Source organism: Stegostoma tigrinum, chromosome 34, assembly GCF_030684315.1.
Source record: "Stegostoma tigrinum isolate sSteTig4 chromosome 34, sSteTig4.hap1, whole genome shotgun sequence".
NCBI lineage: Eukaryota > Metazoa > Chordata > Chondrichthyes > Orectolobiformes > Stegostomatidae > Stegostoma > Stegostoma tigrinum.
Window position 1 is genome coordinate 24,154,037 of NC_081387.1, and position 20,829 is coordinate 24,174,865.

Sequence of the window (20,829 nt, forward strand, 5' to 3'; positions counted from 1 at the left end):
CAGTTTGAGAAGGGGATTGATGAAGCAGCTGAAGATGGTCAGGCATATAACATTATTCTGAGGAACTCGCCCGAATGCCCCTACCTAACCCTATCACTGAACCAGGGGGCCTGGCTTCAAGTCCTACGCTTCAGAGCTGTGTAATAATATCTCTGAACAGGTTGATAAGAAAATATATAGGGCTCTATGACACAGTGATTGTGCGCCCTACCTCTGAGCCAGGAGACCTGGGTTCAATTCTCACGTACTCCAGAGGTGTGTAAATAACATCTCTGACCAGGTTGATTAGAAAGTACATATCCTGAGCAACAGAGATAGTCGGAACTGCAGATGCTGGAGAATCCGAGATAACAAGATGTAGAGCTGGATGATCACAGCAGGCCAAGCAGCATCATAGAAGCAGGAAAGCTGATGTTTTGGGCTGAGACCCTTCTTCAGAAATGGATGAAATATAAGAAAGAAGAAAACCACGTGTGCAATAAGAAGGACACCACAGAGCCTGACTGCATATCAAATGAGGTGAAGAAGAGTGAAGACCACATTTCTGAAGAAGTGTCTAGGCCTGAAACGTCAGCTTTCCTGCTCCTATGATGCTGCTTGGACAGCTGTGTTCACCCAGCGCTACACCTTGTTATCCTGAGCAACATACGGCTCTTGTGGCACAGTGCTAGCATCTCTACTTTGTACAGGGAGGCCTGAGTTAAAGCTTCAGCGGTGTGTAATTGTGTCTTTGAACAGAAAAATATCTTTGAGTTGTTAATGCAGTGGTGTCCTGGGACTTAATTGACTAACCTTCAATAACAACTGACTTTCTTTGTGTTATGTCTGTCCCTAGTCAGGCTGAGGCATTGGGAAAGTAGTAATGCTTTCAGTCACTTCTCCAAGCTAACTTTCTGGGAATGTGGGTTGAATTACATCATGTCAGATGATGAAATTTAACTGTAATACAAATTTAGAGATTAAAACTTAAAATATTGACGGCTAAAATATGCCACAGTCTGATTAGACAATAGAGCTACTCTCATATTACAGATTAGTGACGGCTTAACCTCAGGCAAAGGGTGAGTTTGAGACAGAGAATCTTTCATAGTAACCTTAGGCAGTACAGGGATTGAACCTAAACTGTTAGCAGCATGCTGCAATACAGACCAGCTGTTCGGCCAATGGAGCTAATCAGCTCACTCAATTGATGACTTCATAACCACTGCAAATTGTGTAAAAACCAATCAAGTCCATTAATGCCCTTCAGAGGAGGAAGTCTACTATTCTTATCTGGTCTGGTCTACATGTGTCTCCAGAACCACATCAAAAGTGGTTAAGTCTTAATTTCCAGCTGAAATGATCTACCATGCCATTGAATGATACCAAAACCAGCTATAAAGCCTAAATAAAGAAATTAAACCTTGTCACCCTATCCATCATTGACCTAGGCACTGGAAATGACAATGGCAAAGCCAGCCCTGCCATAAGCAGACTGATTCCTGAGATGGCAGGACTGACATACAAAGAGAAACTGGATTGGTTACGACTATAGTCACTGGAATTTAGATTAATGAAGAGGAGTTTTATTAAACCTATAAAATTGTAACAGGACTAGATGGATAAATGTAGGAAATATACCCTCATGACTAGGGAGTCTAGGATTGGGTACACAGCTTAAGGAAATGAGGAAGGCCATTTAGGTCTGAGATGAGAAGATAATTCTTCACACTTCAGAGAGTGATGACCCTGTGGAATTCTCTGCCACAGAAAGTGATTGAGGCCAAAATATTGAATGTTTTCAAAAATGAGTTAGATATTGTATTTTGAGCTAAAGGGGTCAAAGGGTATGGGGAGAAAGCAGGAACAAGGTACTGAGATGGATGATCAGCCATTGAATGACAGAACAGGCTTGAAAAGCTGAGCAGTCTACTCTTTCTACTCTTCTCTCTGTTTTTGTTTCTATTTTCCATGTATTGGCCAGATTGAAATTGTTCTGCTTTCTCTGGACAATACATGACTTGAGCAATTGTTCACAGTGTTCCAGTCTTGTGTGCGTATGGAAAGGGCCCCTCCATGGGTGCAGTAGTTTACCTGCACAAGTTTTCAGGACTGCTAGATAACAAACTGTGAGGAGCTGGATGAACACCGCAGGCCCAGCAGCATCTCAGGAGCACAAAAGCTGACGTTTCGGGCCTAGGCTCTCTGATGAAGGGTCTAGGTCCGAAACGTCAGCTTTTGTGCTCCTGAGATGCTGCTTGGCCTGCTGTGTTCATCCAGCTCCATACTTTGTTATCTTGGATTCTCCAGCATCTGCAGTTCCCATTGTCACTTTTCAGGACTGCTGCTGGGTTATTGTTGGGGGTTGTAGCTTTTGCTGTACCCAAAGCTCTTTCTTGATGTTGCATGGCGTGAATCAAATTGGCTGAAGATTGGCATTTGTAAAACTAGAGGAGACCAGGCTGGGTCATCCTCTAGTCATGAAAAATGGAAAAGTGTGTGAAGCCTCATCCTCTGTTTACTTCTTTAATTGTCAACCACCATTAATAGCTGAATGAGACAGAGCTATAGAGCTTCGATCTGATTTATTGATTGTGGGATCACGTGGGTCTCTGTGTAAGGCAGTTTTGTCTCAAATATCTCATCTAAAGGGAATACACAATTTCATGTTGTAAATAGGAGCAATCCTAACGCCTCCTTCAATAGGAGCATCCGCGTCAATATTATCGACTAGATGAAAAGTCCCATTCCCTTCTTCACTTTAATCATTCCCGGCTGAGGACTCTTTAATATCTTGGGGGAAACACAGCTCCAAGAATTATTTAGCGTAGGCCTATTAAGGTTCCACTTGCTTCCGGCCAGCGCCATCGTATGTTTAGTTTTTTTTCTTCTTTGTTGAACTGTAAACAAACAGCCGCCTTTCCACATGTGTCGAGTCTCTTTGTCGCGTATGTCTTGTTACAGAAAATTCCCTTAGCCTGACCTTGGTCATGTTATGCTTTATTGACATTTGCTATTAAGAGCGCCTCGCATGCCTGACCGTACCATTGCAACAGTGAGGGAAAACCTTTTATACTACGGTAGATACCATGACCGGAGGTTATTAAAATAACTAAATCGCTTTTTACCGTGACCCAATCTATTGCAAACGAAACCAAAATGATAACTTGACCTAAAACACCATTCTGCATTGTCTTAATCACCTCAGCCGTTCTGCATTGTTCCAAAACATTTTCTCCGCGTAATAACGTAATTATTTATAAATGACATTCCGGGCTGCTTTCCCTCATAACTATCAATCCACGAAAATATTCAAACGCCTCCATAACCTGGTGATACCCCCGCACGTTTCGATCGTATCCTATTCAGTTTGCCTGCACAGACACGGGAAGCAGACGGAAGTAAGGCGAGCTCTGGTGAACTCTAAACTCTTGCCATTTCCTTACGCCCTGGCAGCTGCTTGAACAGCTCGAACCGCGCATTTGTATTTTTTAAAATTCCCTTTTTAAAACTCAGGCTGGCTCCTACATTGGAGTAAATGCTTCCCAGAGACGGTTCTTCATGATGCTGACGGCATCGACGCGCCTCTTGGTGAGTTTCCAATTGTCAGTTTCATTCCGCTCATTACCTGTTCCATTGTAACAAAACAAATCGGATTTATTCGGGTAAAAAAGATACAGGAGGAAGTGACGATTTGTACATTGTAACCATTGCTCTGATCATTAGCTTATTTATCATGTAATAGCTGAGAGATGTTTATTGCACACTTGAAATCGCAACAAGCAGCGAGCATTGCACACGTGCTGAATGTCACTTGGTTGTGCTGTGTTGTTGAGTTCCAACATAACTTGCAAATCCCATCATCATCCTGGGCGATTGCTGAAGACTTACGCGCGAAAGAGTAATTGCAGTCTGGGTTGCTGCATTTTGTTGGCGAGCCCTCATCTGACCTGCCCATACAAGCAGAAATAGGCTTTAAAGTTAAATTAAAAGAGGAAAAAATTGTATTTATGAACCCGCCACTTTTAGAAGGTCTGAAAACACTACACAGTGGATGAGGTATTTTGCAAATGTTAGAGGGGCGTGGTGTTCCTCCGCGTTCCAAATACTGTATTCAGGCAGAGGGGTGTGGACACTTTTTTTGTGCTGACAGCAGTTAATTTGTGTTTCGATTCCTGTCCGATGAGATTACGCCTCCAAGGTTGTAGGCTGCATGTCACTACGTAAAATGGCCAGTGGCTTTGACCTGCAGTTCATAGGCATGAAACACAAGGGCGCAGATATTGGCTTTTCTCATTCAGAACCTCGCCTGAGTATTATGATTGCTCCACAGGCAACTTTGTGTTCTGTTGAAAATCATTGCAGATGTCATCGGTGCAAATTGATGGTAACCGGTGTTCCCTAAATCTCCCACCTTTGATTTGAAAGTACGGGAAATTCGAGAATAACCTGTTCAGTGACCTGGCTACGTATTTTGTTGAAAAAGACCACAACTTACATTTATGTAGCAGCCTCGGCACTTCACAGGGGTGTTTTCAGGCACAATTCTCTCTGAGCCATGTAAATTGATAATAGAATGAGTAAGAAAATGCTTGCTCAAAAAGAGATAATAGGGAGTGTCTAGAAGGAAGACTGAAAAAAGGTTGAAGGAAGGAATTCCAGAACTTGGTGCCCAAAATGTATACAAGCACAACAACGACTGGATGAGTGATTAATATCACAGGTGCTGGAGAGGTCAGCATCCGAGGAGTGTGGGCTTGTGAGGATCAGAAGAGATTATGGAGACAGAACATTTGAGCCAATGGAGGTATTTAAAAATATAGAGAATTTTAAAACTGAAAGTTTCCTGCACTGGAGCTCATGTAGGTGATGGATAAATGGGGCCTGGGTTTGAAATTTTATCTCTGAGTTAGAAAGGATACCAATTAAGATCAGACTGATGTAATAAAAGCTCATGTCTGGAAGGGTATGGGAGGTACCAGTATATCCACCGACCAGGGACAAAGACTCGGGAGGCAGGCATCTTTCAGGCAAGTGGAAGACTTTTATTCAGGCAAGAACTGGTTCATGAAGAGAGAGGGCAAAAGGGTGTTCTCCGAATCTGGCCTTGACATGATGACTCCGTTATTCCCTTAATCTTTAGCTCAGATTGGAAGAGAGATCAATAACACACTCTGATCTTTACAATGAAATACAGTTTTGTTTGTACATTTTGTGTGACAATAATCAAATACTGCACGGACACTGTCCTTCCCCCTTAATCTACAAAGCTCATTCCATGAGCGACGTAATCAATGATGGGCATTCCTATGGACAGCCTCAGATTCCCATGATTTCATGGTGTTTACATGACATTGGAATCTGTAGGCCTTGGGATCTTTCTATGCCTTCTATTCATTTGCATTCCAAAATTACTGGCTTTACTCCTTTGGATCTGTCTCAGGCTTGCTTATCTCCAAGGACAGATTGGATTGTATTTCATGTGCCAATCTTTATCAAATTAAATTATTCATTTTATATTTCCCATTGTCACAATTATGTATGTAAAAGTACAAAAGACAGTTTTAACTGATTGCTATAAGATTAATTTTTGTTATGAAAGTGTAAAATTATACAGCTACTTGGGCTGTGAGTCTTTGTTCAGGGTGTAACAGAAGGTGTTTCCTAACACTAATTAACTTTCACGTCTAGGTTTAAGTGTTTCAGTTCCTAATGTTTGAATTATACTTGATTAAATGCATATCTATCCTTTATATTGAAAACTACTTCTTTGGTTAACTGAAGAATCTTTAACTAGAACCTGTTTCTTAATATTGTGAGTAATTTCAAAGAAACAACTACTGTTTCAAAATAACTTTAGCTGTTGTCTTTGGAGTTGCTCAGGAAATTAATTTGGCTGGTTCATGGGCTGAGGATCACAACTGGTTTTATTCATTTACTGGAACAATCATTCTTTTGTTAATGAAGTTGGAATCCATTGCTTGTCGATTCCTAGGCATCATCTTATCAGAACTGTCTCAGATAGTTGCTTGCACAGCCTTTACTGATCTTGGAGTAGTCCAGTTCAAATGTACCATTATGTTTCACAGTGTGAGCAGGCTGTTTAACTTTGCTTTGTTTCTGTCTGCCATTTTGTAAGCAAGCATAGACCACTTAGTATAAGTAGGTACAGGTCACCTTTATATGGGTAGACAATAGACAATAGGTGCTGGAGTAGGCCATTCGGCCCTTTGAGCCAGCACCACCATTCATTATGATCATGGCTGATCATCCACAATCAGTATCCTGTTCCTGCCTTATCCCCATAACCCTTGATTCCAATATCTTTAAGAGTTCTATCCATCTCTTTCTTGAAAGCATCCAGAGAGTTGACCTCCACTGCTTTCTGGGGCACAGCATTCCATATATCCACCACTTTCTGGGTGAAGAAGTTTTTCCTCAACTCTGTTCTAAATGGCCTACCCCTTATTTTTAAACTGTATCCTCTGGTCCTGGACTCACCCATCAGCAGAAACATGCTTCCTGCCTCTACAGTGTCCAATCAGATCCCCTCTCATCCTTCTAAACTCCCACACTGTTACAATAGAGTGAAACAGTTGTGCCAGTTTATTTCTGCCTACCTTATCAGAAGGTGGAATATTATTGCTGTCTCTCATGCTCCTGAGTTCGCAGCCAGACCAAAAACTGTGCTGGGACTGTGTCAGGGTTGCTGACTTGTAAGAGCGAACTGACAGGCCTAGTCTCTAAAATGACAGTAGATTCATGACATGTGCCATCACTCATTTTTTCTGAAAAAAGAAATGCAGCAACTTGTGGCAATAAGAGATACTCAGTCATGTCTAAGTGGACATAGTTGTGAATGTTGACGTCATTGCACCATTTTTCTTCAAAAAAAAACTCCAGCAATATGCAGTGATATGTACCCAATGTGAGGGGAGAGGGCAGAGTTCAACTTGAGTTGCTCACTACCAGAGGAAAAAGCATTCATATGGCACCTTTCATTGACTTCATGATGTTTAACAGTGCTCAGCAGCATTGGCTACTTATGATCTTACTATTAAATAGAAATGCACATTTCTGAGTTTGTGCAGAATTGGTGGCATACTAAGCCAACATGGTAATGAGTAGCTGATTGGTTCTCTTTTCAGTAATGCAAGCTGGTGATTGGCCTGGGTAGTTGGGAATAACTCATGACCCTTCTTTGGAATAGAGCTGCAGGATTTTTTGTATTCCCCTGAAAGAGCAGACAGGGCTTTTGTTGTGATTTCTTTTAAAAAGAAGACTGTTAGTGCACTTTGCCCTCCCTGCAGACTTTTGTGTTGATGTCCTTTGAATGGAATGTGAACCCAAATCTTCTGACTTAGAGATGCACAGTTCTTGCTTTTGTCACTGGTGCAGAAGCAGACTGAAGTCAAATGCATTAGAACTTGAAAAATGTAGGAATGGAAGAACCAAATGGAAAAAAAAATCTGGAAAAATGAACAGCTAACCTAATTTTCCAGCCATTGCCATGTATCCACAGTAAATGTGTACTTGCAAAGAAAATCTTTTAGTGGTTTAAGTGTTGTTTGGATATCACCACATAGTCCTTTTTCCTCATTGGTCATATCTTCAGCTGCTGAGGATCTAAACCTATTTGCCTCTGTAACTCATTTCTCTCTTTAAGATCCTCGAAAATTAATTCTTAGATCATGCAGTCTAATATCTCCATATATTGCTGAATACCATATTCTATTTGTTAGCACTTGGATGAATCAGCTTGCATGTTTTATCATGTTAGAGATGCTACATACATACAAGCTTATTTAGTCTGGGCAGTAACAAGCATACCTTTCCATTCCCTTTCTCCAGGTAGCAGTTGTTCCTATTTCATAGTTAATTGACTTGGTGTCTGATTTTTTGTTTTCCATTTGTGCTTCTCTGAAACACTTTACAATGAAGTAATTTGTTTTTGCAATCTGCTGTCTTCCAGATTTTGTTTTACGACTTTTTAACATTGAAAAATATGCATTATTCATTATCGATAAGTAAATACAACAAGTACAAAACAGTTTAGTACAGACTTAGCAGAATAAACAGTGGAATTCTGACATTCCGTTAGAGCTTCAATCCAGTTGCAACATTGAAGGCATTTTCTAACATGAAAGGAAGTTACTGACATTCCCATTAAGGCTATGGGGATATCGCAAAACCTAACAGACCTTTGTTATTTTTTGGCAAAAGACCTTAGACAATAGTCTTTCCCCACTGTGCCTTGGCAGCAGCTGCCTCAAGTTTTAGTACATCCCTCAGCACGTCCTGGATCTACTAGTCTGCAACACTTGTTCAAGGCCAATTTTTTGCCCTGGGCTTTGTGTCAAGATGCTTTGAATAGATAATAAAATGTGAGGCTGGATGAACACAGCAGGCCAATCAGCATCTCAGGAGCACAAAAGCTGACGTTTCGGGCCTAGACCCTTCATCAGAGAGGGGGATGGGGAGAGGGAACTGGAATAAATAGGGAGAGAGGGGGAGGCGGACCGAAGATGGAGAGAAAAGAAGATAGGTGGAGAGGAGAGTATAGGTGGGGAGGTAGGGAGGGGTTAGGTCAGTCCAGGGAAGATGGACAGGTCAAGGAGGTGGGATGAGGTTAGTAGGTAGATGGGGGTGCGGCTTGGGGTGGGAGGAAGGGATGGGTGAGAGGAAGAACCGGTTAGGGAGGCAGAGACAGGTAGGACTGGTTTTGGGATGCAGTGCGTGGGGGGGGAAGAGCTGAGCTGGTTGTGTGGTGCAGTGGTGGGAGGGGACGAACTGGGCTGGTTTAGGGATGCAGTAGGGGAAGGGGAGATTTTGAAACTGGTGAAGTCCACATTGATACCATATGGCTGCAGGGTTCCCAGGCGGAATATGAGTTGCTCTTCCTGCAACCTTCGGGTGGCATCATTGTGGCAGTGCACGCCTGGGAACCCTGCAGCCATATGGTATCAATGTGGACTTCACCAGTTTCAAAATCTCCCCTTCCCCTACTGCATCCCTAAGCCAGCCCAGTTCGTCCCCTCCCCCCACTGCACCACACAACCAGCTCAGCTCTTCCCTCCCACCCACTGCATCCCAAAACCAGTCCTACCTGTCTCTGCCTCCCTAACCGGTTCTTCCTCTCACCCATCCCTTCCTCCCACCCCAAGCCGCACCCCCATCTACCTACTAACCTCATCCCACCTCCTTGACCTGTCCATCTTCCCTGGACTGACCTAACCCCTCCCTACCTCCCCACCTATACTCTCCTCTCCACCTATCTTCTTTTCTCTCCATCTTCGGTCCACCTCCCCCTCTCTCCCTATTTATTCCAGTTCCCTCTCCCCATCCCCCTCTCTGATGAAGGGTCTAGGCCCGAAACGTCAGCTTTTGTGCTCCTGAGATGCTGCTTGGCCTGCTGTGTTCATCCAGCCTCCCATTTTATTATCTTGGAATTCTCCCAGCATCTGCAGTTCCCATTATCTCTGATGCTTTGAATAGATCTGGTTTATCTGGGTTTTGAGGATTCAGATCAAGGAAGTAATCACTGGCCAATTCATGTGAACCTTCCTCAGAAATGTTAACTCTGATTTTTTTTTCTTCACAGATGCTGCCAGACCTCCTGAGCTTTTCCAGCAACTTCTGTTTTTGTTCCTCATTTAGAGCTTCCACAGTTCTTCAGGTTTTTAATTCACATGAACCTCCTTGAGATCATTGCAGACAGCAAGTTTCTGGCCAGGGAGCCCTGAGAAATAGGGGGAATTGCTTTTAAAGTACAGTGCATATCGTTTATCTTTGATAAAAGGTGCACAAAATAATGTCGTCACCCTGGTCTGTTTTATTTGCCACTGAATTAATATCATTCCCATTTATAATACAATTAAGGGTTATCTTTGAGAATAAACATCAGAGTGCAGTTTGTTTTTGGAAAGGCTTTAGATTGTAATTACTAACTAATAAAAGATTAGTGTAACACAATTACCCTTTCATCACTCTATTTAGTGTTTGCAGGTCAAATGGAACAAGGGTGACTTATTAACATACATTCATTAAACTAGTAGTTAGATTAAAAAAAACCCATAGCTCCCTACAGTGAGAGGGCTGTCCTCATTCTCACTCAATAAATGTTTCACCATAAACAGTTACTATTTTCCTTTGCTGAAAATGTCCTTGTAGAATTCTATGCAAGGACATTTTATTGAAGAGAAAGTATTTGGCCCCTATTCAAGCCCTGAGTATCTTTACTTTCCTATCTTTAACCTAGATGGTCAGAGTATGGCAGCCTGCATTCTTCATCAAGTCACCAGGCGTCTGGTGCACTCCAGGAAGGCCTTTCTCAGCCTACTGTCCATTGCCTCAGCTGCCAATTCCTCCACTGAAACACACACTGGAACGCTACCTCCTGGCACTGCAACCCCTCGTGACCCCAGAAGAGCTGGAACAGACAAGGGAGATAGTGAGAGAGTTCAGCAGACCCCATAGTATTGGATCAAAACTACAGGACAGGCTGGAAAGGCGATCAAGAAGAACTGAAAACTGGGTATGTATTCTGATTGCCAGTGGAAACACTATGGGGCAGTTATAATTCCTTGCAGCATTCCCATTATGGAGGTGGGGCTGGAGAAGGGAGAGTTGTTGAAACTGGAATGTTCTCTTAATTTCAAAAATATACTTTGTTCATAAAAAAATCTTTGTTTACACGCAGTCACAGACAGAGTTCCATTCCGTACAGAAACATATCAAGGAAGCAAAAACATTGGAATTTGACACTATCCAACAAAGCAAAGACATCTCTTGAACGTGCATGACTATGGTATATTTACATGTATCTGAAGCACTAGGAGTGTCCTATAACTGAATGGGCCCCCACAGAACATCCATCCACTCAGAATAGCACTTAGTAGTCATCCCAGTTGATTGAATATGTAAATGTCATCTGTCTACATGCACGAGTAGGTGTTGGTGGCACCCTGCAATCGTTGGTTGTTTGGAAGGAAACCCAGGATGGCAATGTTCCAGATTCTTGAGACCCTGGAGAAGTCCTGCTGTTCCTCAAGCGGCTCATTGGAGTAACTACAAACTCACCCAGATAGGTCACATGTGGCCCTTGGAAATGACTGGAGCATTTACACCGATGTTCCAATCATTTCCACTGTCCAAATGGCGACCTTGTATATGGAAGTAATCTCCCACCTGAAAAGGGTTGAGGTGCTTTTAAAATGGTGAAGCCAGCATTGAGTGTTCACCAGGGTAACTGGGCGAATGATCCTATTTAGAAGTCAGTATCAATCCTGTTAACACAAGTTAAGATTTGCTATAACAATTGGCTCTTACTGCATCATTGCTAATACTTAGTGCCACTCATTCTGTCCTTCCTGAATACAGCTATTGTTGTGTGGCCCTTTCTTAGTAGTTCAAACACCTCACACTTCTGGATATCACAATCTTTGAATCTCTCGCTGTTTCTTGCCTGTATCCTTTCTTGTCATCTCTGCCATCATTCCCTTTTCTTCCATTTCAGCTCATGGACTGGTGGCTCCAGAATGCTTATCTTGAGTGTCGACTTCCGCTGGCTGTTCACTCAAATCCTGCTGTAGTGCTGCCCAAACAGAACTACAACGATTGGAAAGGACAGCTCAGGTAGGAAAAGGTACCACTCAAACCATAGCTGTTGCCAAATCATTCATTTGCAACTCATTACCTGGCAGCCTCATCCATACCATTTTGTTGAGACAAAGTTCAACATTATTAGTATTATATTTCTTTTTTGTTTCTTTGACTTCCCAAATATCCGTCTCACCATTTGGTGCCAGGTTGGATGGCTTCTCAGCTGCTTGCATTGAACTTAAAAACCATAGCTTTCCAATAACTCTACCAGCCCTTGTCTCTTTGTAACTTGCTGCTCCAAACGCACTGTCTAAGAATTTTAATTTTATGACAGTAGGTGGGATTTGAACTCGCATTTTGTGGCTCAGAAATGCGGTACTACTACTGTGCCACAAGAGCCTTCCATTTGCGCTTCATGCTGTTCCTCCTGAATTAGTGTCACGTGCACACTCAGTCATACAACGCTCTCTTTTTCTTCTTCCCAATAATTAATAAATGTGGCTGAAAAGTTGAAACCCTAATGCAGATGTATTGACAGGCTTGATTACAAAGTTAGGGTTAGATCTGAAATCATTGAGTGCAGTGTCAGTTCAGAGGTAGATAGGTTAGAATGGGTAAAGGGGGGAGGTAATAAAAACCAATGTCACATCAACAATTCTCGATGTACAGGATGAGAGCAGGTAAAAGGCCAGCGGAAGGATCAAGGTGGAGGGAGAGTGTTGGAAGCAGGTGAAGGGATCTGTGGGACAGGGAAAGGACTCCTGCCCAAAGAAATTGGCACAGAGGCAAAGGCGACGGAAGAAGAGTTCAATGTCATGTTGTGCCTGAAATATTTTAAGGTGGAGGTGCAGAGGGGTAAAACGGATGCCCTTGCTGAGGACAGAACATTCAGCATCAGGAGAGCTAAAGGTCAAAGGGATATAAATACACAACACAAAATGGGTTGGCAGAGGAGAAGGAGTCAGAGGGAAAGAGATGGAAGGAACGTTTCAGAGGAGTATGGGTATCTCTAACTTGTTGCATCTTGTGATCCTGAATTTAAAAACTAACACATTTCTGGCCACCACTAACCACTACTAACCCACCAAGTCTCAGTTATCTTAACACTACATCCTCACCACCTTGCTTCCTGTAATGTATTCTCCCAGCTAGCCATCTCTGTCATGTCTGTTCCAATGATGCTGACTTCAACAAGGCACCCTCCAAAATGTCCACCCTCTTCCTCAACAGAGGATTCCCCACCACTGTGTTTGATAGGGCCTTCAGACATTTGTTTACATCTTTTGCTGCCATTTCCACCACCTCCAGCAGGATGCAACCACCCTCCCCTTACTTGTCAGCCTCCCACAAGGACTGTTCCCTCTGGAACACCCTGGTCCACTCCTCCTCCACTCTTGACACTTTCCCCCATCCCTCCCGGCACCTTCATCTGCAATTGCAGAAGGTGTAACACCTGCTTGTTTACTTCCTCCCTCCTCACTATCCAGGACCCCAGGCACACCTTCCAGGTGAAGCAGCTATTTGCCTGCACTTCACTCAATGTAGTCTGTACTATTCACTGCTCACAATGTGGTCTCCTCTACATTGAGGAGATGAAGCACATACTGGATGACTGTTTTGCAGAACATCCACATGCTGTTTGCAAAAATGACCCTGAATTTGCACCTGCCTCCATTTCAACACACTATCCTGTTCCTTGGTCAATATCTCTGTCTCAGGCTTGCTGTAGTGCTCCAGCAACACTCAACACAAGCTGGAAGAATAACACCTCACTTTCTGCTTGGAAACTCTGCAACCCTCTGGACTCAACATTGAGTTTAACAATTTTAGGGTGAGCACCTTTTCCCATGTCCTTACGCTAGCCCCCACTCACCAGACCTTCTCATCACATGGGCAGCTACGACAAACAATTCATTATGGTCTCCAATAGCAGCTATTCATTCTCCCTGGCTTACCTTTAACCATTCCAATGTCTCTACAACTGTTTTTTTTTCCCTCTTTGGGCTGCATTTCCACCTATCGTTGACCCCTCCCCCTTCACTCCACCCCTTCTTTAGCATCTATACCAATATTTTCCCATGTACAATCAGTCTTGAACAAGGGTCACTGGACTTTGAAACATTAATTCAACTTACTCTTCACAGATGCTGCCAGACCTGCTGAGTTTTTCCAGCTATTTCCACATTTCTTTCTAATTTTCACCATACGCAGTTCTTTGATTTTTAGATTTAGTCTTGAATTTGATCAAAGACTGGACATCCACAGCCTTCCAGGTCAGAGAATTCTCAAAATTCACAACCTCCTAATGAAGAAATCTCCTCAACTCAGCCCTAAAGAAACTACCCTACCATTATGCTAACATAATGATTGTCTACAAGTATCGATGTTAATAATTCTTGTTTACTCAGGAAAACGACAACCAAGATTGCAAACCAGAACAGTAATGATTTTCCTAACTTCAGCTTCTTCAGTGCAGCTTAATGTCACTCCCTTACAACTGCAACTAAACTGTTTATTAAAGCTGATTTTCACCCATTATATCATCGATGTATAAAGTAAAATATCCTGACAAGTCTTGCCACTAATTCACCACCTGCATTTGTTTATATATTTAGATGTATAAGCTGATGTTGGTGTTGATGATTGAATGTTCCTTTGCTGTAATTGGGTTGCAATTCTGACTCCTTCCAATCCCGATCTCAGAGTAACTTAGCGATTTTGTAATGTTTCCTTTTCTTACTGTGATTCCTTTCCTCTCTCAGATTTGCAGCTAAACTAATTGCTGGAGTTCTCGACTTCAAGTCTAAGGTTGACAGGCAAGTTCTCCCAACTAGCTCCATTGAAGTTTCTCAAAAGTCAATGGATATCAAAACAAGTGTGATTCCTGGAAAATGTGATGTACTAAATGTCTGATCCATGGACAGTGTAAGCAATGATCTGTACACAACATCCGTTCGTTATTTTAATTCAGGAAAAACTTGTGGAATTGTCAGGCATTGTGTGGAGTAACATTCGGTCCTGAGCAGTTGATTTCCTGGAAATGTTAAATGATACAGCACAGATACAAGCTGCCATCCCATCAGGTCTGTGCTGGCTTTTTGAAAGAACTGTCTAGTTTGTCTTGGTCAGCTATTCTTTCCCCATAGCTGTATCAATTTTTCTCTTTTCACATGGGAAAGTATGCAAACAAATAACGTTTTCATTACCTGACCTTTTCAGGCCACATGTTTTCTTTTGTTCAAGTGACTCTTTTTGTGCTTACTGATTAAAATAACAAGACTAATTTGGTACAAACTCCAACTGGGAACGTAGGTGCTTAAGACAAACACACTTTTTAAACAAAAAGGACATATTGAGCAAAACCTATAACGACTAAAATTCCAGAAGGCTAAGTTAAAAGATATTTTGATAAAGTAAATAAGCAGCAACTATTTCCACTGTTAAGAGATCAGTGATAAAAGGACACAATTGGTAAAAGAACAGAAAGGGAGATAAGGCAAATATTTCTTACACAGTGAGCCAAATGATTAGTTCAGTCAAACTGCACAGATGATTATAATCCATTGAAATAACATTGCATCACATTGGTTGTGATTTTGAGAAAGAAAATTTGATCATGGCGATGAGTGACTAGAAAGCCACAACAAGGAACAGGCATAAAGCATAAGCATGTACCTGACACAAAGGAAGAGGGTTGTGGTTATTGATCATTCATCGCCAGGACATTATTGCAGCAGTTCCTCAGGATAGTGTCCCAGGCCTCCACCTTCAGTTGGTTAATTAAGCTGTTGTTTTAATCACAATGTCAGAAATGGAGGTGTTTGCTGACAATTACACAATGTTCAGGACCGTCCACAACTCCTCAGATACTGAAGTAGTCGATGTGAAACTAGTAAAAATTGAACAATAGCCAGGATTAGGCTAACAAGTGGCAAGTAACATGTGTCCCGCACAAATGCAAAGTCATGACTTTCTCCAAGAAGAATCTAGCTATAGCCATTTGACATTTAATGATCTTACTATCACTGAATACCCCACCAGCAACATTAACCAGAGACTGAACTGGACTAGCCATATGAATATTATGACTACAAAAGCTAGATCAGAGGCTAGGAGGCCTGCAGTGGGTCACTTGCTTCCTGTCTCCCCAAATTCTGTCCTCCATCTGCAAGACAGAAGTTTAGGAGTGTGATGATATACTTTCCACTTGCCTGAATGGGTGCAGCTTCAATACCCACACACAAGAAGCTTGATACCGTCCAGGACAAAACAGCTCACTTGATTTCCAACCCATCCACAAACATTGAGCATCGGTGGTGAGGGAGTCAATGTGTACTAGCTACAAGAGGCACTGCAGAAATTCACCACGGCAAACTTACCTCTGTTTCCATCAAGGAAGGGTAGCAGAGACATGGGAACACCGCAAGCTGCACATTCCCTCCCATCCTGACTTGGAAATATATCATTGTTCCTTCAGAGTCACCGGGTCAAAATTCTGAAACTCCTCTCTGAATGGCATTGTGGGTCTACTGAATGGACTGCAGTGTCATAAGAAATTAGGTTACTATCACCTTCTCCAAGGCAACTAGAGATGGGAAATGAATGCTGGCTCAGGCAATGAAGCTCACAATTCATGAAATAATTTTTAAAAAGATTAAAATTATAGCATTATGGTGCACAGAAGGTGGCCATGCAGACTATCATGTCTCTGGTGATTTGAAGAAATCATCTAAATTGACCCCACTCTCCCTGCTCTTCCCCATGACCTGAGAATTTATTTCTCAATTCAAGTATTTAACCAATTTGTTTCAAAGTTATGATTAAAAATGCCTGTATCAGCATTTTCCAGATCATCACAGTTTACTGCCTAAAAAGAAAATCAAACTTCTTGGTTCTTTGCAAATTATTTTAAACCTGCATCCAGATTCTAAATCTTACGTGTAGGCAGCTTTTTTAGCCACATTTAGTACCATCCTATTCCTACAAGTTCCTTTCACATGGGTCTCTGTGTGGTTATGATTGCAGCTGATGGTAATAGTGGACAAATCAGATAACAGAATGAACCCTGGCTTGGTAGATCATATATTTAACTTTGGTAGTTACTCACTGAAACATACTCCTACAATGCTGCATATGTTCTTTAACAGAACATAAACTCATTACACAAAAGGAAAAAAACAAAAATTCTAAATGTATATATTTAGGATGAATAGAAAAATCTTAAACAACAAAACAAAATTTCAACTTGTTTCCTAACATCATTTTTTTTTACAGGTACTCATTTACATCGAAATTTCACTCATTTCTTTTAAGTTTTACTTAACTCCTGCTTTCCTGCTTCTTTTCTTTGAACTGTTGAGCCAATTTTATGTTTTTAGTCTGTTTGGTGCAGATTTTCTTTTGGTTGTAACAACTTGTTGACTTTTATATAAATTCTCCTGGATTAGAAGCTTCACAAACTAAAAACACTTCAGCTAGGATTATAGAGTGATAAACTCATTGAGTTGTACAGTACGGAAACAGACTCTCCAATCCAACTCATCCATGCCAATCGGATATCCATGTTAATCTTGTCCCATTTGGCCGATATCCCTCAACTCTTCCTATTCATATACTCATCCAGATGCCTTTTAAATGTTACAATCTTACCAGCCTCCAGCACGTCCTGTGGGTGCTCATTCCATACTCGCAATACCTGCTGTATGAAAATGTTGCCCCTTTGGTCCCTTCTGTAGCTTTTCCCCTCTTACCTTAAACCTACGTCCGTAATTAGTTTTGGACTCCCCTGCCCTGGTATTCACCCTATCCATGCCCCTCATGATTTTATAAATCTCTATAAGATCATCCCTTAGCCACTGCCACTTCAGGGAACGCAGTCCCAGCCTATTCAGCCTCTCCCTGTAGTTAAAACCCTCCAACCACAGCAACGTCCTTGTAAATTTAAACCAAGAGGGAAAATATTTTTAAAAAAATCTGGGGGGGGGTGACTTTTTCATGCAGAAGATGGTAAGTGTATGTAACAAGCTGCCAGAGGAAGTGGTGAAGTTGGGTGCAATTACAACATCTGACAAGTGTTTGGATAGGTATATGAATTGGAAGGGATTAGAAGGATATGGGCCAAATGCTGGAACATGACACTAGGTAAGATTGGGGGTGTCTGGTCAGCATGGACAAGTTCGACCAAAGGGTCTGTTTCCGTGCTATATGACACTATGACTATCTCCAGCACCTCCAATTCCATGTTTTATTTTGCTAAGGTGACTGGTTCCATTGAACTGCACAGGCAAAATTTGTTATCCCTTCTGACCTGAATTTCTAATTCTTTTGAACTGAACTAAAGTCTAAAGCCAAACTAATGGTCTCCGGTTATTTGTAAATTCAGCAGAATAAGCACTCATCCATTCACATCGTTGTTATCTTGACAAGAACTTGACTGAAGGTACTTCCTTTTCTGAAAATTATGTATTTCAGTCAATGTTTCAAATGATTTTCTAACCCCTTTATTAGAAAAAGTCTTCACTTGACAAGAACTTGACAAAATCCATCTGTCTCTACTTTAAAGTCAAAATCCCAAGTGAAAATATATGGCTTATCTTTTGTCATAGTTATCAGTGTAAACTTGTTGGATTCCCTAAGATTGATGGTAATTAGAGAGCCTATTGTTTGCCTTTTTTTTCTGAAAAATTAAAAACTATTTTCTATTACTTTGGAGACAGTTCACTAGGTTGATCCCCAGAAGGATTGTCTTATGAACAAAGATTAAATAGGTAGGTTCTCGACTCACTGGAGTTAAAAGGAATGAGAAGTTATTTCATTTAAACATAGGATTTTTAAGGAGATTGACAGGTAAATGCTGAGAGAATGTTTCCTCTCATGGAGAATCTTGGACCAGAGGATATAGTCTCAAAATAAAGGGGGTGCTGGTTTAAGACTGAGATGGTGAGGAATTTCTTCTTTCAATACTGAGAGTCTTGCCACAGAGAACTGTGGGGGCAGGGTCATTATGTATATTTCAGCCTGAGAGAGAGATTCTGGATGAACAGAGGAACTTAACAATTCAAAAGGCAGGAAAGAGGATGTGAGGAATGTCAGATGAGCCCTCATTCTATTGAATGGTGGAACAGGCTTGAGGGGCCAAATGGCCTACTCCTGTTCCTATTTCTTGTGGTCTTACACCTCATGGTTTGTTTGTTTGGTTATTATTGCAAGTCATTTCAATTTGCTGCTGTCTCTATGAACTCCCTCTCTGTTTGTTTTTAGAAAAACTCTTCCAACTGAGTACATGAGAGGCAAACCTCTCTGCATGGATCTGTACCCCAGAATCCTGTCATCTTGCCGCATCCCAGGACCCAAACATGACACTTTGATAAACTATGGCTTCACGAGGAGCCCACCAACTCATGTCACAGTGGTCCGCAATTTCCAGGTAAAGTCCAGAATACCAACACAAGTACTAATGTAATACTAATCTTATCTGAAACTAACCATCCTCATTATCGATGCCTTATTTATTGGTGTACAAAGTGCATTCTTTTATCACATTTATCCCTCAACTAAAAGCACTAATACAGGCATCTGCCACAACCACAATGATATTTGTGCAATCTTTTCATGTATAGAAATACAAATTTTATTGCACTTCAAAATTGACTTGACCTTCCGTGGAGTGGACCCTGGACCAGATGATTATCATAGAGGCCCCTGGAGCAAAGAACAAGGTTTGCTGGTTCCTCACCTCTTGGAGTTCTGTCTTGATATCAATCCTTATTGTCTGCAGCAGACTATGTTCTGCAGCTGTATGGGAGTCAGGACAATTCCACCAACTCTCTCTTTCACCTTCAGAAAATTTCTGAGGATGAAGAACTTCTTGATCTTGGCTTTTGCCCCAATGAACTGGAGGCTCATTTGTCAACCGTTTGTAATCCCTTTTGAGTTCCTCAGTGTTTTCTGGGTCAACAGTTTGTGCTCGGCTTGTAGATTTTCCGACCACTCTGCTAGTCAACCTGTCAGCCAGCAGGAGGCAGTATTCAGAGATGAGCACTGACTTGATGTTAATGGATCTGATGGTGGAAACTCAGGACACAAACACGATGTTTATCCTAAAATGAACAGACCATGACCAGGTGTATCCACACTGAGCTCTGTCTGTAGGGTTGCTGATAAGAATAAAGGTTGTCTCTCCTCACGTGCTCCTCCCAATGATGCATGTTTTTGTTTTCTTTATGTCTGACAGAAATTAAATATAGTTTTAAAACTGGTTGTGAAGATAAAATTTAATTTGTTGAACATTAATCAAATAATATTTCATTCCTCAAGTAGATAACTCCAAGTTAATGATTATAGTAGTTTCACTTGGTAATTATAAAACTAATCACATTTCTAATTTGCCATTTTTAGCCAGTGATGGTGGTTTTATGTTGTTGCTAATTGAACAGTTTGTTGTGTAAGAATCATAGAATCCCTACAGTGTGGAAACAGGCCCTTCGGCCCAACAAGCCCACAGCGAACCTCCAAGCATCCCACTCAGAGTCATCCCCCTATAACGCACCTTATGTACACATCCCTATGGGCAATTTAGCATGGCCAGTTCATCTAACCTGCACATCTTTGGACTGTGGGAGGAAACCCACGCAGACACGGGGAGAATGTGCAAACTCCACACATTTTGGGGCTGCCGTAAGATGTTTTGAGTACAATGGAATTGATGGGCTTTACATTTTAAGTGTCAATAATTTTTCTCAAGCTCCACTGTCAATGGGTCTTCTATCTTTAACATTCCTGCCTCTGCAAGAAAAGCTTGTCCAGTTGAACTCTAGACTAAAACTTCAACTGGGAGAGATTTCAGATCATTAAAGGAACTTATTCAGCAATGCCAGATATAGGCATGGTCTTAGAATAAAATGCCTTTCCTCTTTCTCTTTCTCTTTCTCTTGGAGTTTACAAACTCATAAAATTATATATTCTATCCTGATATTTGCAGGTATGTTCTAGCAGAAACATGCCTAAATTAAGCAACATGATACAAACACATGAACCTAAAATTAGGTGCATGAGCACAGGAGTCCTATAACAATCCTAAAAAATTGTTACCAGTTTTCAGTTCTTGGGAATTTAGTGTGATATGAGAATGCTCTAGTAAAAGCAAAATACTGCAGGTGTTGGAATTTTTTTGGTGAATGTTTGCATCATTTGTCACAAAATAGATGAAATATGAGCACTGATATAAATAAATATGTATGGCCTGATAGT

General features: G+C 41.5%; 1 protein-coding gene across 6 annotated transcripts in view; it reads left to right on the forward strand.

Annotated features, from left to right (window-relative positions):
* LOC125446446 (carnitine O-acetyltransferase-like) overlaps nt 1-20,829 on the forward strand; it is a 62,657-nt gene that overhangs the window by 18,591 nt on the left and 23,237 nt on the right. The window contains exons 1-6 of one of the 6 annotated variants that reach the window (XM_048520035.2): nt 3,387-3,570; nt 9,581-9,655; nt 10,238-10,513; nt 11,495-11,613; nt 14,343-14,396; nt 18,841-19,006. In XM_048520035.2, coding sequence (XP_048375992.1) covers nt 3,541-3,570; nt 9,581-9,655; nt 10,238-10,513; nt 11,495-11,613; nt 14,343-14,396; nt 18,841-19,006 — 720 coding nt within the window. In that variant the 5' untranslated portion in view covers nt 3,387-3,540. The other 5 variants (XM_059639591.1, XM_048520036.2, XM_048520037.2 and 2 more) reach the window with 5 other exon arrangements.